This window comes from Apaloderma vittatum, unplaced genomic scaffold, assembly GCF_000703405.1.
Source record: "Apaloderma vittatum isolate BGI_N311 unplaced genomic scaffold, ASM70340v1 scaffold8415, whole genome shotgun sequence".
NCBI classification, from domain to species: domain Eukaryota; kingdom Metazoa; phylum Chordata; class Aves; order Trogoniformes; family Trogonidae; genus Apaloderma; species Apaloderma vittatum.
This window is the reverse complement of record NW_009715471.1, coordinates 5696-31510: the sequence shown is the minus strand read 5'-3', so window position 1 is coordinate 31510 and position 25815 is coordinate 5696. Positions and strand designations below refer to the sequence as shown.

Here is a 25815-nt window from a genome sequence, read left to right as displayed (position 1 = left end):
TTTTACTGAGTTCACAAAAAGACAAATCCTTTAGCACATTCAGAAAAAAAATGACACTATAATACGCATCAATAGAAGGCCTATTAAGTTACAGTGACCGCTTCACATGTTTAGGCTTGCACAGTTTTTGAGGCATCTTGTCAAACATAGGTAGCATCTAGCTTTTACATTTTAAACTGCGCATATCCTCAGATAAGTACATGAAACTGTTATAAACTTCATTATGTACATTCATTAAAGAATTGAATTCTTGACTTGGAACACAAACTCATCCTATTCCTTGCTGCCTTCACAATTGCTCTGGAACTCAATCTCACTGCACAGAGACTCTGCTCCTGCAACAGGGAGCGAGATTACGCATAGGCACTCCTGTACGGCATTAGTTGCACTACTTCCTATATTTTAGCTACTACACGCTGTTCCAATCAATATAATATAATGTAAAAGTTTCAGCTATAGCAGTAAAAGAAGCATCCCTGAACCTCTCTAGCACTGTGGCCAGCTGCTGTAGAGCAGCAAACACACGTGCTATGAAACTTCTGTACTGGCAGGTTGGTCGCTTCCAACCAGCTATTGGAATAGTCCCTGGTCCGTGCTAACTCTCGAATTGCACCTGTGAACCAGAAGCGCAGACAGCACAGGCAAAGTTTATCATTAGACTAATAAAATATCCCCGGCATATGTAATAATCGCATTCCACTACCCGGCAACGTTCCCTGACACTTTTCATTTTCTAGCATAGAGGCAGTCAAACAGCAGCACTGACTCCTACTTTGGATAGCACATAGTACAGATTTCTTCAGTATCTTTCTGTCGTGTCTTGCTTAAAGTCTTCATGTCAGTAGAGCTTTTAAGTTTTTACAGTCAGTCTGAAGAATGTGGCTCATCCTTATGAAAAAGTTACACACATGCATGGAGAAAGCCAGATTTATCCTCCAGGACATGCAGTCCTAGAGTCTTTGCTATGTCTGAGGCTCAGTGCTGGTGTCACAGGTGATTAACAGGGATTAACAGGGATTTCTGAGCATGCCCCAACAACAGCTGAGAAAAACCAAGGCAAGGCAAAGGCTGCTGCTCTGGCTGCGGTACCAGCTCTCTCTCAGGTCTAGGCCACGCCATGAGTGGGATGGGACTATCCCACCCCGCTGTGCCAGTCCTGCTCTGGCATCCTCACCCCTTGGCTTCTAGCACAACAAAGCAAAGAACAGGGGGAGGTTTGTATAGAATAGTACTGGATCACATATGCATGTGAAGACTTTATGACCTGATGATTTTTGTAATCATCTGGTCTGATTTAAGAGCAATTACCTGTTTTTACTGCTTGCCGTGTTGCTCTTGATTTGCACACTGCCAAGAAATAGAACAGTTTAGCTTTGCAGGATCAGACAAGACAGGATGCACGCAATGGTAAAGAACATGGTAAGAGGACCTAAAAGTTTGGTCAGTATGATCTGGAGAGGGAGTTGTCTGCTGATGTAAGCCAGCAAGGTAAAACAGTATCATTCTCAGACAGGGGTTCTCTTCTACTGTAGGGGGAAGGGCAATGGGAACCTACCTAAACTACCAAGGCAGTCACTAACAGTGTGGTTTCATTATGGCATACTAAGATGCCAGTCAACTTTTCATTTACTCCCCTTACCCTGCCAAAAAAAAAACAACCAAACAAACTCACCCAGAATCTCTACCAAACTGCTTCAAAGTTTTAAGCAAGGATTAAGTGAGCTCAGAATTTGGGGTGAATATCAACAGAGGCTCACGAAGATACTGATACGCATGTGTGGTAAGTCCTATTGATTTATAGTAAAATTAATTTTCAGTTCAGATTAGGACTTGCCCAATTTACATGAAAAATTAGATAAAAATACCACAAGTTTTAAATCAAGTTAGCCTGACAATCCTTACTGGCTGTCCATAGCAATGAAATGTCTTACATTTAGGATAAGTAATCAATTTAGGCTTGACAAACACTCAAATGGAAAATGCAGGTGACTGTTGTCATTGGAGTGTTTACACAGGTGGCACTATAGACAAAATGAAGCATGAGCTAGGTAGTACGCTGCTGGGTTTCTCATACCATTATGTATGCTGGCTCTTGTTTATATTGTATTCTGCATATTCTCTTCTTCTTTGCTCTTTATATAAAAAGACTGCAAGGAATGAGATGAAGCTGATGCAGTTGTCAGCTGGCTCTGGTTCTCCTCTTCCATCGGTGCAGCACTCCTGGCTGCTGGGGCATGCAGTCGGTGAGCGTCCAGCATCTCCAGCAACAGATCGTAGAGTGGAACTACATTCTTACACTTCATATTGTACAGGTGCTCCATGCCTTTGTTGCTGTGGGTTGTAAATGAAACAACAGTTACTTTCCACGTATGCTATTGGAAAAAATAAGGTATCAGGTAGTAATATTTGATAGGTTTGTATAAATTCCAACTTGTACAAAAGAACTAACTTAACAATGCAGTTGCTGTACGCTCCTGCTACCGTTAGCAGAAGTGACTTTTGAAGAACAGTTCAGACTGATCAAGTTGCCTTCTACAGGAGGCTCTTTTGCTCTCCTTTGCCTAAACGGTAGACTAGAACACATGAACTCCTAATTTAGGCACTGTGACTAAGTGGATGCAATGAATCTTGGCTTTCCCATAATAAAAACTAAAATTTATTTATTTATTTGCCCAGAAAATAACCTCAGACAATTTGTTAGCAAATATTCACTTGTAATATTATCCAGTCACAAAACTATGGAAACAAAAATTAACTTCACCTGTGGAAAAAATAATTAACTTTACTGTGCATCTGGAATTTCTTTAACTAAACAAATTCCTTTGAAGGGGGAGGAAAAAAAAAAGGACAACAAACATGAAGATAAAGAAACTCCAAAAAAAGACACAAGTAAAAAAGCCACACGCACACACCCCTTGACTTTTTCCTGAAGACTTGTATATCAGCCCAGGAGGTAAAAATCTACGTAACTGCATGTTTCAGCTTTAGTAGCCATGATGTGGGGTTAATTCTAATTTTAATTTTATGAAATAAAATAATGGAAATTAAAGTCTGTGTAACATGTTTTGTCCCTTCATAAAAATAAAATCTATACTATATGTTCGCATAGACTTGTCACGCTGTTAACACTCCAGCCACTGAGCAGCTACATTAAATGGTAACTACATTTGGGAGAAACAATGCTGTGACTACTAATAGAGCACCTCAGACACCTCACCTCTAATTAGCAAAGGGCACAGTCCTCTAGATTGGGATTCAGATGCTTTGCATTTATCCTCACCCATAAAATACACATAATGATCATAATCTCTTTTCTAAAGTGATTTGCAATCAAGCCACTTGTTTGAAGTGGCTACATAGAAGGGATAGTTTTATTAAATCTCATCTCACAGGAGACTGAAGTTTGCAGAACCAGGCTACTGCTACACTAGTGTTCTTTTTGGCACTTTGCAAACAGAATACACATAATAAAAGTAGATACTGCTTACAGCACTATCAAAACAAGAAGCAAAGGAAAACTAAAAGAAACAAATGGGAAAAACATTTACTCCTTTCACACCATAATCCAACACACTGTTATGCACACATTCCATACATCTTTATGGAAAACTGATTTTTTTTTTTAACGCATGGTTTGCACTCCCACCTGTGAAGGAAAAGTGTGCGTGTGCATTTGTGAAACCTCCCTTGCATGGGACCATTGCAGGAGGGCTGCCTGCGTGCTTGTGCTCACCTCATGTGTCTGATGTGAGAGAGGATGAGGAGGAGCTGAGCCAGCCGTCTGTGCTGCTGCTGCAGAGAAAGACCCGACTTAGCCATTAAGTGTATCAGAGTGTCTGTGATTTTGTCCAGAACACGGTGAATATAGTCTCTCTCTTCCAGAGATTTCAAGGTGCTGGAAAGAAAAGTGTACACACCTGGAGTGGGAAGGAGAAGGAAAACAAACAAAGCACAAAGATTACTTTGATGGAGCCAGATTTGTCCCAGGTACAGCCTGTGTCTGGTCTCTCCAGCTCTGTTAAACCACAGGAGCTGATTGTGTGTGAATTCTCCTGCTTGACAGTCAGGCCACCAGTCTAAGTGACTCTGGAGCTTGGATTTTGTCACTGTGGGCAAAGCAGGAGGAGGAAGATGATACCTCTTCCCTGCCCAAGTCCATCCAGGTGGTGGGCAATATCTGCAGTCTGAGGTTAGACCTACTCTCAGGCTGCAATCTTCTCTCAGTCAGCTCTGAAAACTTGAAGAGATGCTATTGCTCTTTGGGAGCTCTGCAGTACTTACTGACCAACCCAGGCCTTCAGCTCTTTTTACAGTTTTCTCTGATGTTTAGTGTTTAATGTTTTGGTGATTTTTCTAGTTAATCCAAAACTGAATAATATGTTACCACAAAACATGTAAACAAAATTGAAGTTTGTTCACACATGTTCTCCTCAACAAAACCCTCCCAACCAAGCAAGAGCCTTGAAAGGTGCGCTTCTTCACTTGCAGACTCGACCTTCCTTTAAAAGCCATGTCCAAAGCATGCGTAATTTTAACTATCTTACATTGCTGAAAGTGAGTAACCTGAAGATCTGGACCACAAAGAAATTTTTCCGGAGATCGAAACACCTTTAACCTCGCCCTCCAACAGCCTCCCCACATTTCTTGCAAAACGCTCTAACCCAGGCACAAGAGCTCTTGCTAGCAGTAATTCTTGAATCCCCAAAGCACACCAGCTTTCTAAATGGGAAATTCTATTTTGCAGGTTTTTATCTTGAATTTGTTTTGGATGGCAACACACAGCCAACGTGAATCAGGTCACAACATCGCTGTGCTGCCAAAACACAGCTGTTGCATTCGGCACCCATTTTTTCATCATCTGGTTTGAGCCGACAACTCTAAACAGGTCGTGTTACTGCAATTCAGACCTGAGGCAGCAAAAGCTGTATGTACAGTAACACAACCAAACTGGCTTGATCACAGCATGTTCATTGCCTTGTGCCTACAATGTACCTGACAAATCCTGTGCTTTAGCCTTTCTGCATCAGCTCACAGAGCCAAGAAGAAATTTGGATTCGTCCTTGGAGAAAATTGTTTTCTGCAATTACTTTTCATTTTACTGCACAATATGCAATGCAGTTAGTGATACTAAGAAAAAAAAAGACACACATGCCAACATGCACACATACAGACATAAATACTCTAGCTTGTTTGCATTGCTTGTAGCCTGGGGATGATACCATCAGATTTGAAGAGTACTTTGTTAGGCATCTGAGCAATCAGGGAAATTGAGATGTATTTATTTTTTTTACCATCTTCCTAGGATACCTCACCTCCTCACATCATCTTGGTACTTCAAGGACCCAATACGTAGAACTACTGTAACCTTCAAGTAGGTTTTATTACTTTGGGACTTCAGTACTAAAAAGAAATATAAATTTGTGTTTGTGAATGTCAGTTTTAGTGTCTCCGAGAGAGAGAATGAGAGAGACTGCTTTAAAAACCCAAAAGGATTACTCAAACACGTCACAACTTCTGAAAACTGTCAGAGGTCTTAATTTTCATAATTACTTTGAATTTGATGAAGATAGATAATACAATGGTCTCTTTTCTCACAAAGCCTTTTATGACTATTATTATTTTTACTGAAATGAATTCACCAAAGAGAAACAGCTCCTGGGGCTTTGTTTCAGCTGAATGACTCTGAACAATCTTCAAATATGCCTCCTGACAATGTATTACTGATAAATCTCAGACAATTAGAAGGAAACATTAGTGTCATAAACACACAGTGCCTCAAGAGCAGCTTGCTTCAGCCCTTGCAGCAGTACCCCTTACTTTCATAGGTTTGAAACCAGCAAAAGAAAAAAAAAAATCTGTTATGAGAAATTGTTTCTCACCTAGGTCTAGTCCAGAAGCTATTAAAAATTGTAAATCAAAGAAAGCACGCCTCCAAAAATGTAGAGACTTCAGGACGATTGCCAGTCAATAACTGCCAAGAAAAAATGATGTTTGGTTTTCCTTTCTGCCCCCGCTGGTGATTGCTCCTGCCCCAGGCCAATGACCAGAAATTTCCCCAAAAGAAATGCCAGCTATCCATCACACACATATACACACAAGCAGAGTTTTGGAACAAGAGTGCAGAAAATTGTATTAGCAAAGTGAAATTTAAGTCTCAAAGGTCTTTCCAACCTCTGAAGCTGAATGTAAGCCTAAATTGAATAGCTACCAGGTTGTTTTCCAGCTCAATCTGTAGATTGGTATTATAAAACATAATAGCAGTGAGAACAGAGATGGTACCACCCTGCAAACAAATTAAATGTTTTGGTGCATGCCCATAATGCAAAGCTACGCACAGAACAGTCTTCCTTGGGTACTGCAGTGCTACCGTGACAGCTGTCAGCATGTAGGGATATAATTCTGTATGTGTTATTATATGTAGTGGTATATTTTTACATATTACTGTAGGGGAAAACTCCCTCTACATCTTTTCTTTCACAATAAACCCCAGTTTAAAACATCTTTACATTTATAGCTCAGGCTGACAAAACACTACCCAAGACTCTTCTTCCCATTCCTCCATGCCCCATTGCTCTGGATCTGTAGAAAGCCAGGCTGTATGAGCAAATTCAGCTCTAATCATTCAGCCCCCCCAATACAGAAATAAATAAAAAGCACAATTTAACAGGAGCTGGAAAAATCAGGAGAAAAGAGTAACAAACAGTCACATGGAGTGATGTGTCAGGAGGTCTACAGGATGCATAAAACGAGCTAAGTCTTTCCATCTCCATGGACTAACTAGCTAAGTGACAAGATAAATCAGCTGCTAAGGCAGGCGTGACCTATGTCTTTGCCTCCAAAATGAAAGCCTGTTGCTTTGCCACGTAGCACCACTCCTATTTTCAGATACACTCAAAAGTAAAACATCAGGCATCATGTTGCCCTTTCACATTTCTGATTCTATTTTTTCCAGTATTAAGAAAACAGCCCTTTATTGTTGAGCCCTTTATTGAAAATAAAATTCTGCTTTTTAGACAAAAGATTTGTTGCTGCAGCTTTAGAAGGGCACCTTCTGGTTTGTAATTTACCTAGAGACAATGCCGTCCTTGCTGTTACAGACATGCTGTCCCCTTGATATCTCAGGAAAAATTTGGAAGTAGTGTAAATGTATATTTTGCTTTATAAACAAAGCCTTCTATCTTTTTCACACTCAACAAGAGAAATGAAAAGAGTTTGCTTGCATCTTGCCTAAGATCAAATGGAAAAGGAGTGTAGAGATATCAGTCTTGAAAGACGTTGCAAAAAAAAGAAAACTAATGTCCAACAAAAGCAGTAAACAGCAGTACCTCATATGAAGACTAACAGATGTCCAAAGATTTAATAAATGTTTGTGTAGACCGAGTGAATTAAATCCACACACAGCTTCAGAATGCAAAGGCAGACTGCATTTAAATATGCAATGTAGCGCAATTAGTCCAATTTGTTTAATTAGTCCATTTCTTCAAATTATTTTGATATCAACAAGTTTAATCATATGCATATATAATACAGATAGCATAATGGCCAAAAATTCACTGTGTGTTCATCTGCCATTTCTTTAGTAGAATATTTGTGTATGTGCAATCATGTGCAATCATATATTAAAAAAAAAAAATCAGATCAGGTTAAGGGAGGCTTGGAGGTTGTCTAATTCAACCTCCTGCTCTAATAGTGGTAATTTCAGGGTTAAGTCAAGCTGCCTAGAGTTTTGTCCAGCTGAGTTTTGAGCATCTCTGAGGACGGAGATCCAACCATCTTTCTGGCAAACCTTTCCCAATGCTTAACCTCTCTCACTGGGAAGACTTTTTGTTCTGTTCATCTAATCAAGATCTCCCTTGACATGGTTTGTCTCCCCTGCAGCCTGTACTTTCCTCTTGAACCTCTGAGAAGAGTCTGGCTCTGGCTTCTTCTGAACCTGTTCATCAGCCATCTGAGGATGGCAGTTGCCTTAGCCTTTCCCAGGATGAAAAAATCCGGCTCGCAGCCTTTCCTCAAGCGTGATGTAAGCTGTTCACTTCAGAGCTCATAATGTTTCGTGTGTGTCCAACAACATTTATCCTAAAGGCTGGCTATATCCCGTTAAGTAGAAGTATTTTAGAGTATCTAGGCCAAACAATACTTCCACAGCTACTACACGTAGTCCAAATTATGCTACTTGGTTATCTCTGCAATGCAGTCTAACCTCCTAATTTGGGCATCTGAAGGATCTGACAGTCAGAAACTCGTGTCCACGTTCCCACCACCAGTAGTTAACTCTTCAGACAGTTATAAAATTAGTTGGTTATAGGAATGTAAAATTAATTTAAAATGTGATTATGAAGGATAGCTGGTGAAGTCTGGCAGAACTCTGGATAATAAATTTAGTTTTCTAAATTCAGCAATGGCACAAAAACTCTCAACAACGTGGCTTGTAGTCTTCACATTCAAGATATGAACATCTAATGTGTTTTATTCAAACTTTTAATGCTATTTTTTTCCTAGTTCTAATTCAATACTTTTAAATATCAATTACATATTTACATTTATTTGAGAGAATAATTATATTTGAACATACTAGCTAAAAATCTGGAGGAACATCACTTTTCAGGAAGAACATTTAACTCTAGGATATATTATAAATATCAGGATGATAAAAAGGAAGTAAAATGTCAAACTGTAATTACAATTGTCACACCCTGGCATCCAACATAAAAATAGCAACTTTTCATGCCCACATTATATGTCACTTTTTGGTAGTTGATGACAATCACAACAAAACCTGAACACATTACGATCTCATAGAACATAAATGACATATTTTATATTTGATTGTATAAATATATAATTTTACTTGAACTTTTTTTTTTTTTCTTCATAGACCAGGTTCAAGTTTCCATAAAGGAAGTGCCAGATCAATGAAGCAAAATCTGCTGTGTTTAGAGTTAGCTTTCGTTGGGAACTGACTGGTATTTGTATTTCATGCAACTTTGGCAGGTGATCTGTTAGACCATCAGATGAAGAGGACGTAGAGCCCTCCACATGTATTTTGTCTAGAGGCTGATACCATCCACAAGTTCAAACCCAACCAGAAAACAGGAGAACAAGTGGGTACATCCTCAGGGCTGGGAAACACTGGTGTCATGAGGTAAAAACTCAGCAGAGAATTTAGCCTACAGTTTTGACTTTGATGCCTACATCATTATTTTAGACCTCTATCGTTTCTGTGACAATACTGTGGGCCTCCTTTCCGCATTTAAAAAAATAGTCTGAAGGGTTTTTTTCATTTCAAACAGAAAAGGCTCTGCTGGTGTGCAACAGAAATTTTCTGTCACGTGCCTCAACATAATTTACTTATTTCAATCTCACACATAATTCAGTTTTGCTAACCTTACATATTTATATCTGTACTTAGATTTGTTATCTAGTCACTTGTTTTTTAAGTGTTCTTTGGAACAAGATTAACAGCCTCAAAATACTTATTTCATCGACTGCAAAGGAAATGGAGGTGATGACATCAATTTTACATGTCTGTATTTTAATATAAACTAAATCGTGATAAACTCGGCAACATAGTTGCCATTATTTCCCTTTATTTTGCCATCACAAAAAAAAAATAGATTTACAACTAAGCATTGCCTTTGCACACCCTAAGTGTGGCTTCAGCTACTTCTGTGTTCTGTAATCAGAGCTTTAAGACCTGCCAGCATCTAGTTCAAAACACCGCTCTGATCACCCTTCACATCAGCCATACGCAGCGTATCGACTAATTGCTGCATTAATGGGCTAGGTCCCATCTACACCACTGACCAGATTTGCAACTTCCATCCCTGCCTGGTGGTTCTGCCCACACCTACACTGACACCCTATCCCACCCCGCTTTCAATTGCTGCGGTCTCAAAATGAAAACATCATCAGCAACAATAAGCAGCATTTAACCGAGTGCAGAAGCAATCACGATTACCCGAGGGACAGCAAAGCACACGCCACTTACCAGAATTGAGCAGGATGATGGACTTAAGGCACACAAATTCCTCCCCTTGAAGGTTCATCACCCGAAACCGAGCAGCAGTAGCCAGCAGCATGTCAAAGATTTCCACCATGCCCTCTACACACTTTCCTTGATTCCTGTGTGAATACCATCAAGGAGATATTCACAGCTTTAACCAGGTGGCAACATGAGCTTTTCATCCCCCTTGACCACTCCCCTCCAGTTTGATTTCATCAGTACACTAACTAGCACTTAACTTCCCACTCTATGCTGACTTGGTGCATCTGTGATTGCAAAAGCACAGTTCTCAGTATCCCACATAAAATGAATCAATAATCAAATACTATATTCTCAAAAAAAAAAAAATGTTAGTTTTGTGAACTCATCACCAAGGCATTAGTGTAGTGGAACATACGAGATCAACTCAAACAAATTTTTACATTGAAGAAAAGATTTATTTAAAACTACATTTTTATTTCTTTCTCTGTGTACGTTCTGTTGATGTTACTTTGTTGTGGGGTGTTTTGTTGGGTTTTTTTCCTCTAAGCAAAATAGTCCCAATTCTTTGCATTTCTTCCTCCCTAATGTTTTGTACTTGTTTCTACATGGCCTTGCAATTTACAATGTTCCAACACACTTCTCCCATTTTTCTCGTATTGGCCTGACTCCTTAAAGAATAAGGTTACTCATGAGCTTGGGAAGGATTTATGAGGCCAAAATGTTGTCTGTCTACTGAGCCTCATTAAAACTACGACTTCACAAATTAGATAGCTTTTCACGTTAAAGCATTAACAAAACTAAAGGTTCGGAAATCTCAAAGTGTCCACTGATAATGGCAATTAACCATCTCCCTCTGCTAACAATATGAGGTATTCTCACTCACTGATTTTCATCTTGCACACCCAACCTGCAGTTCAAAAACAAATGCAGATTGCAATTATATTTTGTGAAAATTTAGTCTGCAGATTTCCTGGTCATGGAATTTTAGATCATTTACATTGCTACCTTTTACCAAAAACTACCTAGTTCTGCTTTTATTAGGACTTCCTAAGTGAAATTTCAACATGAAAGACTTAATGAGTGATCAGATCTGCTGTTTAAAAATATACTGCTTTTTAGTTATTGTTTTTATGAACAACATTTTGAAGATATAGGGAAATTCAAAAGAAATTTCAAATTATCAGATGGCTATTCCACTATAACTTGTAAGGTGAACACAGATTGAGCATCTCCTAATCTCATTGTGACAAAACCAACCCTGACTACCAGCACAGAGAGACCTGCCTCAGTCCTGACAGAGCCAGGCTGTGGAGACCCTGTAGCTAATGTCGAAACTCACAGCAGACCCTCAGGCAAAGCGATCACCTTCCTTTTTTTACTACAGTCTGAGAAAATTCTTAGCACTTCTCCAACGTGACTAAACCTAAAACTGAGCCAAAGGAGAGGGGATATCTGTGAGCAGTTGTGCACCAATTTCTTTTCAAGTTCAATTCCCTATTCAGCTTAATTCAATGCTTGAACCTAAATCTACGTCTCCCTTATCCCAGAGCAGTGACTAAAAGCCAGTGACTGTGGCATGTGACAGAAGCTCTTTCATCTGCTTTCAGAGATCTTTAAACGAAGCTGGACAATATCAAGAAAACAAAGTGAGATACTCTCTTAAAACAGCCGATACGGTGTTGGTGAAAACACAGTAATATATGAAATTATGAGGTTCCAAGCAAGTTTTTCAATCACTGTTACAATGTCACACATTCTCTGCCTCTTCTGTGAGAAACAGATGATCCAGGCTTGGGACTGCAAATAGTAGAAAGGTACGTTTAATACGGAGGATGGGTTGCTCCTTCTCTTCTCGGGTCCCTGTGGGCTGCCAGGCAGCTGCACGCAGAGCACTCCTGAGACCCGACACGTTTCACTAGCACTTAGCTCAGAACTCAATTCCCGCTGCATGGCAGGCACTTGGTCACAAGCTGCAGCATTGGGCAACGTGACTTGTCCAGCATTTCTGGCTCTTCAAAGTTGAAGAAACGGTTTAAAATATAGCACTTTTCTGGGTATGACCAGCAACAGTGATAATTTCACACACTAGGTTCCCATAGATGATGACAACAAAGTCGTGTAAAAAGTCATGGACAAAATTCATAGAATCATAGAATCATAGAACAATTCAGGTTGAAAAAGACCCTTGGGATCATCGAGTCCAACCAAATTCTAGGTCTTAACATTAGCCGGCCAGCAGACTCAATGCTATGTTCCATGTAAAGCATGCGATGCCTTTTACACTCTCATTTACAATTCCCTGACACAAGAGCTGAGCTGAAGGACTGACCTCAGCTTGGTATATCTGATTGTGGCTTTACTGAAATTCACGGTTCTGTCTCTTTTGCCTGAAGGCTGAACCTGAACTCAGGGCAGGTAGTTTTCAATGGTTTGATGACTAATCAGTTGCACTCTTCAGTGCTGGATGGGGAAACCTCTTCAGCAACAACCATCCTGCTTAGGCAGAACAAAGATGAAAATCTGAACTGGTTGGATTCAAGTATATTCTTCCTCTGTTTGAGCATCAATAAAATAAATAAAAGGAAAGCAGTATTTAATAACAACAGTGTCAAATAAAAAACAAAAATGAGGCACTCAAAACAAGGTATAAGAATGCAAACAATTTCTATTACCTCAAAAACTGCTAAAACTTATAGCAAATGTAAGTAAAACAAACATTAATTTTCACAATGGGACAAGTTCCACTGCTTCTGATACAGTATTTTTGCCTATAACTACAGACAGATTAATTTTTCATATATATAGTTTCAGAGGACTAAAAGCCTTCAGTAGTTTTGCATTAACTTCAGTAGTGCCCCAATAGAGGTTAGTTCTAAGAATTTAGAATTTCAGGATTGCATAGAAAGGAAATGTTTCAGTGGATCACATGGAAAATGACCCGTATTAAAAAACCTCCACATCTTCATGTCTGGCTAAGACATTTACTTGCTTCCTAAAACCTATCTAGTGTCACCCAGTATTCAAAACAATTCAAAATATTACACAGTAAGAAAAAATAGCAAAATTTGCATGGCCAAGACCACAATTCAAAAATAAAGGTTTTTTTGTAAAATGAGATCTTTTAAAAATGCCTTACAGCAACTCATAAGATGGAAAAGACATTTTAATAGCAAGTAGGAATTATTCCCAGTACTTTTTACAAAAATCGTTCAATGGACTGAAGGTTAAAAGATCAGTATTCTGATCAAGATCCTCTTGCTGACATACACAGCCTCTGGTCAAAAATCTCTAGTGCCGCAAAACATAGCCCATGTGCCTAAATCTCCATGTGTGTCAGTTTCCCAACAACTGAACTCATATGGTAGATGATAAATAAAAATGATGTAAATTTAAGATATTCTAAATACTTTCCAATCTAATTTGCTTTCCTATCTGCTGTGTGTGAAATACCAGGCTACTTCACACAAAAAAAAAATAATTAAAAAAAAATGTCTCTTTAGGTAAAGTACTTTTCAAAGAAGTTAGATACCTAGCGTTAGGTATTCATGTGCACAAGCAACAATTGAGAAATTTCTGCTTTATTTTCAGTCAGGCAGCAGATCCAGCCTCAATGAAATCAGTGGAAACTACAGGATTTTAGTATCTTTGAAATGCAGGCTTTTAATCAAATGTTTTATTATCTTGGCTACAACATTGATTTTACTTGTTAACCAACAAAAATGATCTGAAATAAGAATTTTCAGTTCTCCTGAATTGCCTTCTAACTTTCTAACAGAGAGCGGATATTATTACCACATCTTCACAGTTATATGTCCAGTTGATTGGCCTATCAAGGAAGGCCAAGATAACTTTCCTGAAGGACAAATTAAGCAATAGATTTGAAAATTATCCTTATCCTGTCATCTTGCTGTTGTCTTTGTGTACTGTCAGCTTACTGCAAGCAAAACAATAAAAGCTTCCTTACTGCAAAGTGTCAGAGTGCATTTTCAGAAGAATGCTTAACACTTGGCTATTGGGAAATGTTCAGGAAAGTTAAAGCCTGTGAATTAAAGATCTGAAGTTATTGCCTAAAAGTACTATGTGCATTAACTTTTATGTGTCTACAGAATCATGGCACCATCCAGGCTTCAAGGCAACTCAGGATGTCTTTAGTCCAGCCCTCCAGTCAAAGGGTCAGCTCACTCAAGGTTTTATGCAACTCTGGTCTTGAAAACATCCAGTGAGGAAGACTGCACAATCTCTTTCAGTCTAATTATTTTCATCATCATGTTTGATTTTTTTTTCTCCCCTATATCCAGCCAGAACCTCTTTTGCTTCAATTTATGACTTCTTTTTCTCAGTATCTTAATAAAGAGCCTTGATAGCCTCCTTCCTATAGTGAGTGTGACACAAAGGTATTCCAGATATGGTCTAATGAGTGCCAATTAGAAGTGGAGTAATAACTTCCTGTGCTCTACTGCCTAGACTAGCACTGATACAGCCCCAGATACCGTTGGCCTTCATCGCTGCCATGTTGCAGTAGTGGTGCATGCACAGATTGCAGTTCTCCAGCACATAACGTTGTGTAAGTAATCCAAGGAGGTTCTGGGCTGGGTTGACGATAACTTTCCAACAGAAACAACACATCAGCCAACCAGGGGCAATGCTCTATTGACTCACTGCTCACAAACAATGGGAAATTGCTGGTGAATTTGTCCACAGATAGGAAATTTGGCTTCAACAGTCATGAGATGTGACGGAGCTCAGGATGCAGAATGCAAACAGAAGAACTATGGCTCTGGGTTTCAGAAGGACAAGGCAATATTCTTGGAGACATGATGAGAAAAAATCGCCAAGAGAACTAGACAATATTTTAAGGAAAACTGATTGGGGCTCAGGAACAAGTACATCCTATCGTACAGGAAGACCAGCTATTTCAACATGACTTGGCTGAGTTGCTCCTTAATGAATCAGAAGTCAAAATAACATATACGAAATAGAAATAAAAGTAGAAAGAAAAGAAGGACCACCAAAGCACCATTAGAGCGTTTATGTCTAAAACTAGTGAGGGATACAGAGGGTAACGAGAAGGGATTTTACAAGTATGGCAGCAACAAATGGAATTTCAGTGAGAATGAAGAGTTGACAAATGGGAGAGAAAATCTAGTGACTGACTACGTGGAACAGACCAAAACACTCAACAGCTTTTTTTTCAGTTGTGTGGCAGATTTCACTGTCAAAGCCAACAGAAGCATATTGACAGGTTAGGGAATTACACAAGAGAATTAGTAATTGCTCTGAAGAGTGATTCCAATCTTTGAAGGCAAATGGTTTTCATTCAGGGTGCTGAAACAGTTGCTCAATGTACTCATTAGGCTGCTATCTATCACTTAGAAGAAATCATGGGGATTGAAAGAGGTTCCTGACAAATAGTAGAAGGCTAACTCAACTCTGACAAAATCAAAGAGGATCCAGGAATTTAGATTGTGCTTATTGAATTGTAGAATCATTAAGATCGCTAAGATCATCAAGTCCAACTGTCAACCTAATAATAGTAACATGACTACCAAATAATATGCTGTAGCCACTCTGCACATTTTTTGAACTCCTCCAGGGATGGCAACCCCACCACCTCCCTAGGCAGCCTGTTCCAGTGCCTCACGACTCTTTCACTACAGAAATTTTTCCTTATATCCAAGTTAAATCTCCCCTGGCCCATTTCTTCTCGTCCTGTTGCTAGTAACTTGGGAGAAGAGACTGACCCCCATGTCACTACAACCACCTTTCAGGTAGCTGTAGAGAGCAACGAGGTCTCCTCTTCTCCAGACTAAACAACCTCAGTTCCCTCAGGCACTCCTTATAGCACATCTGTTGATCAACTTGATTAACTCTAGGATTAAACAATTAGTTAAACGATCAACTGTAGTAAGGATTTTGGTTTACAGCATTCTTGCTTACCTCTAAACCAGGAAAATACAGTCTGTGCAGACAGACAGACAGACACATGAGTAGTAAATAAGCTTGATCACCAGACTCAAAGTAATAGCTCAACATCTAGTTTGCAGTAGGTAATAAGTACTCCAGAAGTTGACTCTGGAGCCAATGATGTCTAATATATTTATCAATAATCTGGATTATGACAAAAAGTTCATCTTCAAATTTGTGAATGGTACTAAATTGGGGCTGGAGGGAGACTAATACACTGTGTAGCAGAAGCTCAGTGCTAGAGAGACCTTGGAGGAATGAATCAATAGAAACCTCACAAAGTTCAACAAGAAGTACAAAATTTTGCACCCAGGGCCTAATAAACCTGTGCATCAGTACAGGTTGGAAAAACACTGGACTGAGCAGCAGCCCTTCTGGAAAATGGAAACCAAATCAAACATAAGCCAACAGCATTCTCTCTTTGTGATAAGGCACATTATGTGCAAATTATGTTAGGACAAATGTGGCCAGAAGAACTAGAGAAATTATATTCCCCTCACCTCTACTTGGTCCTGCTGAGGCTGTGTCAGTGTCCAGTTTCAGGTCCCTCAGCTCAAGAAGAGTTTTGGACATCTCCTGTCATGGAGATGATCAGGGGCATGCAGTACATGGCCTGCAAGGAGGGGTTGGGTGACTGAGTGTTCAGTCTGGTGACAGGAAAGCAAAACATGTAGGGGAGGGGACAGACAAAACTGCAGTCCACAACTGCTCGAAGGGGCATTACAAACATGGTGTAACCAAGATCTTCTCAGAAGCTGTGAGCTTTAAATCAAAAAGCAATTAACTGCTGTAAGCTAATGTTTGGAAGGTTCTGAGTGGCTTGTAGGAGGGTGGTGCAGCCCTGAAACAGGTACCCAGAGAAGCCAGTACCCAGTTCTTCATCCGTAGAGACTTCCAAGAAAGCTAGACAAAGTCACAGCTAGCCTAAGCTGCTGTTGGCAATGGTCTTGCTTCAAGAAGTCAGTTGGACAAAATGATCTGCAACCAAAGTTTTTGTTTCTAAAGTAAATTGTTGGCGAAGCTCCTGATAGAGTTTAGTTTCAGAGGGTATCATTAGAAGCAAGGATTTATTACTGCTGTGGAGCTTTTTAACCAAGAACCTAAACATGCAGTCAGCACCTGAGTAAAGAATAAGAGCAAGCCTTAAATCATATAAATAAGGTTTGACCTACTAATGCAATGGTAAAAATATCCCATCACCATATTGCATCCCTTTGGCTTCATTTTATGCATAATTTGGCACAGAATATAAAAATATAGGATAAAACATTAAATCTGAAAGTTAACCCATCATCCTCAAATCTCTTCATCAGTTTTAGCCTGGATTCTATTTTGGAGAAAGGTTTGGAAGGAATGCAGGCCTTTCTAATTTTTACGGTCTATTCATTCTCAGTGTATATCTTCTTAGCATTTTATCCTCCTTACATCTCATTCTCACACTTCTATTACAGCTGGTTCAGATTTCTTTCTAAATGATTAGCTTTGGGAGTCATGGCACAGGCAAGGAAGAATGTCTGCCTGTGCAGAGGCAAGGACAAAAATTCAAAAGGAGGAAATCTAAAGCAAGACTATGTACATTTTTCAAAAAGTTATCTTTGAGTATTAATTTTACTTTCTTTTTATTTTAGTGCTTTTTCTCAGGTAGAAGGTAGTTCACTAAAATAATTTTCAGTTGATTTACAACATTATAGTGGTAATCATTTTTTGTTGTTCAAACAAATACAATATTTTTGGCTACATACTCCAAAATATGTGCCATTAGTGTCAATGTATGAATTACAGTCTGAGAATCACTCACAGCTGGGCGACTGGAGAATGACTAGATTGGAATTAGTGTAATTCAACATGGAATCACATTTTCTTCCCTTCACGGATTTCTTGAAACTGACATTTGCCAAATAAGAAAAAAAATCTGAGGCATCAGTTCCAAACGTAATTCTGAGGGAGGAAAAGAGGCAGAAGCAGAAGGGACCGCTAATAGCAAGGCTCTCTTGTCCTTTTCTGAGCCAGGCAGTTACGTTTACAGTTTTTCACATAACCCACCCTTCAAGCTACTCCTCTTGGCATCATGACTTCCCCAAAACAGGCTGAAAAAAATGGTTACCCAGACACAGCAGCAGTTTTCGCTTTCCTCTATGTCAACAAAGCAACAATTAGGATTGAGCCTGAGGCTGAAACAGGCAATTCCTGCTTCTTGCAGTACCAACAAAATTACCATCCCGCCATCCTCTGAGATTTGCTAACCTTTTCTCAGGTCTCTTTTGGTTGCTGCTTTAGCTCGCTCTGATCTAAAAATGGTGGCTGATTCACACAGCAAATGAGAGATGTTAAAATAAAGCCAAATAAGAGAGGAATTTCAGGAAGACAGACAAAGATAGATAAAAGACAGAGCAGAACCATTATATCCTGTGATATTTCTGAAGAACTAAATTGTCAAACTATTTTAAAGTGGGTTTTTTGTGGTTTTTTTTTATGTTCTATCCATTAGAATATTACTGCAGGCTTTATGCATAGGTGGTCCCTGTCTTCAAGACAAGATATGAATTTTATGTATTTCAATGTGTTCTATACTCATTATTTCTGTTAGTGGACATTGATAAACAATTTCTACTCCTATGTAAAGCAATACACTAAAACAGCTGAAGGGGTGTCAGGAAAGCTTCGTCTCCATGGTCTTAAGTGTTAACCCTAGAGACTGTGAAAAATGTTAGGGAAGAGGTAAGCAGGAAAAATAATATCTGAAAAAAATTAGCCCCCAAAGCTCTAGGATAAAACAATTTCCAAAGAACAGGAGGCAAAGAGAAAAGCAGCGACTACCACAAGGAAATTAAACCACAGTATCCAACAGCCTGCTGAAGAGAAATGCCTAGCTTATTTATTGTCCTGTGTCAGTACTCATGACTTTAAATAGCATTTTGTTTTTAAAAATTAATGTTTTGGTCATAACAATTAGGCTTATACGGTCACACAAATCAACCAGTAAGTGGTAGGTGGGCATGAACATGGGAGCTATGGAGAGAAATTAAAGATACAAGGCTTGTTCTGTAGTGGTTCTGTTGTGTTGTTTTCTGTGTGGGTTTTTTGTTTGCTTATTTTTTTTTTAAGCAACTTGCTCAGAGTGGGGCCGCCTACAGCAGGTTGATCAGAATTATATTTTATTGGGGTTTCAGTATCGTCAAGGACTGAGACTCCACTTGAGTCTTGTGATTGAGAAAAAGTCTTGCTCTGCCTTCTTTGCTTCTCTCTCCTGTCAGGTATTTATACACATCAATCAGACCCAAGTTTCTCAGCCTCTCCCTGTATGAGAGATGCTCCAGTCCATTAATCATCTTTGTGGCCCTTCACTGGACTCAGTCCAGTACGTACGTGTCTACCTTGGGCTGGGGAGCAGCACTGACAGGGCAGAACACCTCAGATCTGCGTCAGGATGGCTGACCAGTAAGGATCACCTGCCTCTAGCTGCTGTAATGCTTTTCCTAATGTAGCCCAGGGTGTTAACGGCCACCTTTGCCATGAGAGAGCATTGCTGGCTCAGAGAGCAGCCAGTGATGCTCATTTCCCAGATGTACGGGAGCTTCTCCCATCGCACTGTCCTGTAGGTACTTCTGTATTTATGCGCCTACACACACTTGGGGTGTAGATGTGTCTCCCACTACTATGTTTTGTTGACTAAGACGTCGCTTCTGTCCACATCACCCTGAACCCTTTTCTTGCCAGCCCAGTCTACCATCTTCCTCACTTGATTGTGGGTCATCATCTCTTTCTTCTGTCATTCCTGGTTTAAAGATCCCTCACCGGGTTAGCCAGCCTGTGGAAATTACGCTTTTGCCCCAGTGGATGAGGTTGATTCCATCTCCTCCTAGCCATCCTTGATCCTCAGAGCAGGTTCCATGATCATAAATGTTGAAATCCTATTGTTGACACCAGCTATGCAACCAGCTGTTGAGCTGCAGGATCTATCCACTCTTCTTCAAGCATCTTCTCCTTGGCCACTCCAGTGGAATGACCACTTGGGCTCCCATGCCCTTGACCCTTGTTCTGAGAGCCATGCAGTCGTGACTAAGTTTTTCCTGATTAGGCCAACAGAGAATCATCTATCTAGGAAGATAAAGTAAGACTACACTATGCATTTCAGCAGTGGTGAATCAGGTCTGACACACACAGACAACTAACTACTATCTTTTAAATTATTTTTTTCTTAGTAAAATATGATGTGGAATGGATCCACAAATACATCAGACAGGTAAAATCTCTAAAATGTTGCTATAATAAATCTAAGAAAATTGTCACATTTAGGACCTTTAGGTTAGAAAATTATTATTAAAAGAATTAGTCCTAATTATTAAATGTATTGTTAAATTATTTATATTAGTACATTAATATTAAATTGTAATTATGAAAAAGAATTATTAAATAATAATTGTTAAAGGCTCCCCATTTAAGAATGACAAAGGTACAAAAATTGACTGAAAAAATGTTATTCTTGTTGACAGGGAGGCCTTTTTGCATTTGGTCTGGATCACCTTAAAGCCAAAAATACTTCAAATTTCTCTTCATATCAGAAATGCAAAGGAAGTTTAATTTTTGAAAGATCAGCATCACAATTCAACATGACCTAGAACTGGAGCTTGAGCTTCCAAGGTCAGAGTGACTAGTTGAACCAGCAATCACAGAATCCAGAAATTATTTAATTCTCTCTGAAATCTTCTGTTCTATGCCTACAAATCCACATAGACAACCTTTTTTTTGAACCTCTTTTTCTAAAAATTGAGAGGATCGTAATATGAGAGGGGATTTGTTGTTCTTTTGTTTTAAGAAAAACTTTGAGTATTACCCAGAACATTGTAAATCTCTGGAAGGGTCTTGGAAGCATCTGGAAGGACAGGATGATTATTTGAGTTGGGTTTTTAGCACAGAAGGTATTGCTATTAAAGATGAAGTGTTCAAGGCCAGGCTGGATGGGACTTTGAGCAACCTGGTCTGGTGGGAGGTGTCCCTGACCATGGCAGGGGAGGTTGGAACGAGGTGATCTTTAAGGTCCCTTCCAGACCAAACCATTCTATGATTATATGGAATGAAAATGAAATACATGATTTTTTAAAATGTATTCTGAAGTGCAAATTTGGATGTATTTGTTGCCTGTGCCTTTCCCCTTTGAAATAAATAAGAGCAGCATGCCACTAATGTAGAATTCTGAATGAAGCATCTGCTACCACTTTGCTTCCATTTTTCTAATAAGTCAATGGTAATTAAAGCATCCACAATTACATAATGCCAAAAAAAATGTTATCCATTTGCTCCAGTGACAGACAAGTGTGACTTCCTCCAGCATTTGTAACATTTTACAATGAGGGACTAGTAAAATATACTCAGATTTCATCCTGGTGCTCTTCTATTGTATCTATTCTTCTGTCTATCAAAATATTGGAAACCACTATCTTCACAGGAAACTTTAAAGATTCTTTTCAGATGTGGTGAGAAACTTTCAGACCACATGAAGGCAGTAAATTATTCAGCTGCCCAGTCACATAATGAATACTCTAAGTCTTCATGCTATTTATGTTAACTGAAGTTTAAAGAGATCCATGGCCTCCTGCCTTTGCTCAACATGGAAGTCAGTAAAGGGAAAATTTCTTCTGAAAGAATGAAAGCTCCACCAAGCACTAGAAGAGGAAGTGAACAAGAGTTTCCCCCCCAAAAAACCAAAACTACATCAAACTGAACAGCAGACTAGATTTCTCCATAAAAAGAAGGAAATAACCTCATAGAAACATGGAAATACTAACTATATTTAATAGAAACTCCTTAAGTCCCTAGACTGTTTTTTTGCTGCTAGACTCTATTTTTTGCAGTCGTGATAAGAAAACCACACTAGAACATAACACGAGAACAGCTGTACTGGCTCATGTCAAAGGTATACTTAGGCCTGGGCAAACACTATGGGCATTTGGATCTACTGGTTTCAGGTGATTAACTCTAGTGCCTAAGAGATAGTAACTTGTGGATTACCATACAACTTCTTGACATGCTCATGACTTTACGTAATTTCTATCACCTTCGTTTCCCTTCTTCTAGAGAGCATCACAGGCAGAGAAGTCGGCCAATTTAGTTACTCTTTGTACCAAAGCTCTTGTCTCTTTCTGATTTCCCATGCAACCCCTATGGATACCTTTTCTATTTTTCAATATTCCTGTTCAGGAAGATAAGAAAAGACATGTTTTTTCCAAGCACAGATGCAGCAGAGATATGAACAGTGAAATAACAGTGACCTGTGCTATTTCCTGCTGTAATGATACTTAGGAAGAAAGCTGCAGTGTATTTGCTTTTTAACTGCTGGTGATGAAAGAACTGCTGGTTCCATAGAATTGACTACTGTGAACAGTGAGACGGAAACATCAACTCAGAATGCCTACGTAGAATTTAATACTTTTTTGGAAATCATACAAGATCTCCCTGATTCACTTGTTAATTTCTTCAATTAAGTTCTTCAAAGAACTCCAATGTATTCATGACAAATGGTTTCCCCTTACAAAAATGCATGGCAATTCTTCACCACTCTCACGATAATTCACACATCAACCAATTCTCTTCTTTAGACAGTATTCCATCAGTTTCCTTACAAGGTCACCAGGCTTAATGGGCAGAAGTTTCACCCATCTTTTTAAAATGCAGCACTGCCTTCTTCCATTTTGCTGATATTGAGGATGTTTCAGGTGAGAAACTACCCACCACAGTCAGTTATTTCTACCAAATTTAGCCTCTTTATAATCATGCTTCAAACCTTTAAGCAAACCCTGACCAGCATGATATTTTGAATGCAACAAATCCTTTAAAAAAACCAATAAAATATGGCTGCCTTATTCCTGAAGAAGCATTATATTTTCCTCAAAATTATAAACAGTCTATTGTCGAGCCTGACAAATTTTAGCCCTGATATAATGACATTTTATGGTGTAGTTTCTTGAGAACTGTCCAGACAAGAAACATCTGTTTAGTCCCATTAGAAACTTAAGCCTTTCCTTCTAGATTTGCCTTGTACAAGACACTAATTTTCAAAAAAGAAATGTAAAAGATTTGCATTAATTCTGGGCTTTCCTTGATTGTATCAGGTGCTGTACATTAACTGCAAGCACTATGAACGTCCCATTGTTTCTCCTGATTAGGCCTATTTTTCTAATATATAATTATTGTCATTTGAGCTTTTTTAATAACATCAGTTGTACACTGTAAAAATGTAACAGCTAGTTATATGTAATCGGCACACTGCTAAAAGTCCTGATTTTGAACCAAGACTCAAGTGTTTAGGTAGTGGATTAACAGAATGAAAAAGAGTGCATTACCCCACAGAATACCCTGTCTAATACAAGGCAGAGTGGGAATAGAATGGGATAATGTGATGATATTTATCCACACAGGAGAAAACAGTCTACACGTAGTGGCAGCTTCATAGTTTTTAAGAAAAGCAAAATTTTAAGAAGGAACTTGGAAGTAATAACAAAGGGCTGCTTTACAGATATTTTCAAGGAGTCTTCCAAGTGTGAATTGTTACATAGGAAAATTACAGGAGGTATTTATTTGAAAATATAACAAACAGACTCACAGAATCAGAAAAGACAGTCTTTTAAACATCTTCAGAGACAAGACATGTTTAATATCACCCAAGTAGGAGGGAAGAGTTTGGAGAAGATAAATCAGATTTGTGCAAAATGGAAAAGCAAAGCTGGAATGTTATTTTTATGGCATTTCAGACATACAATTTCAGATATGAACAAGACAAGACTGTATTTATCGAGCCAAAAGGTAAAAAAGTTGCATAATAAAACTTGACGTGACCTGAGTTTTACATACAGATGTATACAAACAACTATCTATCTCCAAGATTCTAGACAGGAAGAATCTTTTAGAGACAGGAGAAGCCTGAATATAAAAAATGATAGGGGCGTGCAAGTCAGGGAGTATGTCTGACACAGATTGAGCTAGAAGCACACTCAAGATGTGGTAAAGCTGCATATTAGCAACACTGAATTTATACTAAGTCCAGAACAAAATACATTAGAGACAGATCTTGGTTTTAACATCTGGAGTTGGTGACTCTGGATTATAGACAGTAGCTAAATTAACATTTGCAAATGCTGTTAAACCCATAGATCAGGTAACAGGAAAAGTGTGATGTGGATTCAGGACAGAATGCTGTAGATGAAAGCGTTGAAAAGGAGTATCTTGTAAAGAACATGCTGAAGGATAAGGAGAGAACAGATGCAAGGAAATTGTACTGCAGAATACATCTTTTCCATTGTTTTAGCCATTCAGTCAGATGATTTCATTATTTAGATCAACAACAATTAGGCACCAAACAATTTTTTCAATCTTGTGATATTTAACCAAATACTTGATGCAAAGGAAGGACTCCACTGAGTTAAACAAGCTTTGAATCATTCTCTGTCCTGATCTCTCAAATCTGACAAGTTTACTTTTTACCCATAAAATTGTCAGGCAGCAACTTCCTCAAAGCAAATCAGCACACTAGACTATTGTTAGTACTAATTAACTAGCAAATCAACAGAGAGTTAACAAATTAGCATATCAGTTTCCCCAGAGCCAAGTAATTTATTATTTTAGTTTCAGCAAATATCCCTGCCAAGTAGAGTGAGGCAAGTATCTGACGCCTTGGGAACACAGTTCTTCATATTTGAAAATAAGAAGATGCAATCTACATTTTTAGAAGCTCTCGTTTGAATGTCAGAAAATAATAAGCCTTTTTTGGATATGAAGTTAATAATTTTTTTTGAGCTCAAAAGTAATATGTGGTTCCACTTGCATGCAATTTTTTCCCTTAATCCATCAGAGTTGGCTTAAAACGTATGAACCAATGGTTCAGACTCCATTTTATTCAGAGCAGAAGGATTTTTAGTTGATAAAGACCAAAGTTGCAAATGTATCCCTACCTGTTTTTCTTAACTAAGAGGAGGAAAAGTGGTATTCTGGCTCAGCTCTTCAGTTTTCTATTTTTTCTCACAACCTATACTGTGGAATGTGGAGTAGATAAGTTGTTCTTTGGAAGCCATATTGAGATTTATAGTAGTTTTCAATAATATGCTATAATTACTTTCCTAGGGTAAATTTTATTTTTTTTGTGCACTAAAGAATTATTTTTAAACTGTTGTGTTTTCTTGAGAAGACTATAGTTCATTTAGGCAAGCATATATTTTCTGTACAGAAAATGAGAATGTTTTACACATATCTAGCTCCATAGCTCACAGATCACACACTTACGCAAGTGGAATAGGATTTTACCAAAGGCAGTAAATATTTCTCTACTGCTATGAAATACTACATTTTAAACTGTTAGGCATTATCATTTTTATTTGACTAAAATACAAAAAGTAAACTTTTTTTTTTTTTTTGCAGACAGAGGGCAGGGGAATCAAAGGATCAACACTGCGCAAACTCAGATGCAGAAACACGCCACACAGGTAACAGCATGAGTTTTGATTCATTTTCCCAGCTTATAGTTGCAGCAGCTGAAGGCACTGCCCTTGACTTTTTGTTGCCATCCCTCTGCCACAGCTCACTGCCCCTGCAGCTACGTGATGAGAGCCGAAGTTTGCCCAGCTCTGGACTGCCTCACCAAATACTCCATCTCCTCAGCTCAGCTCTTCCTCCACCTTCCACTTAGAGTGAGATGATGACCTCTGCACTGCGGGGACCGGTGACACATAAGCCTTTCCTGCCAGCTCTGCTGTGTGGGCAGTAGTCTTCAACTAAAGAGGACTCCCGACAGATGGGATGACTCTGTCCCAACTAACTTTTTCTGGATTTGCCATAGTCATTTGCCAGACACCCTGATCACTGGTTATTCTCTTTCA

General features: G+C 38.8%; 1 protein-coding gene across 1 annotated transcript in view; it reads right to left on the bottom strand.

Moving 5' to 3' along the window:
* Positions 1-1984: 1984 nt before the first annotated feature.
* ESR1 (estrogen receptor 1) overlaps positions 1985-25815 on the bottom strand; it is a 25813-nt gene continuing 1982 nt past the window's right edge. Inside the window, exons 3-5 of the mRNA XM_009869160.1 lie at positions 9989-10122; positions 3734-3917; positions 1985-2331 (exon numbers count right to left, since the gene is read on the bottom strand). Of these exons, the coding sequence (XP_009867462.1) occupies positions 2097-2331; positions 3734-3917; positions 9989-10122 (553 nt within the window). The 3' untranslated portion in view covers positions 1985-2096. The remainder of the gene's footprint in view (positions 2332-3733; positions 3918-9988; positions 10123-25815) is intronic.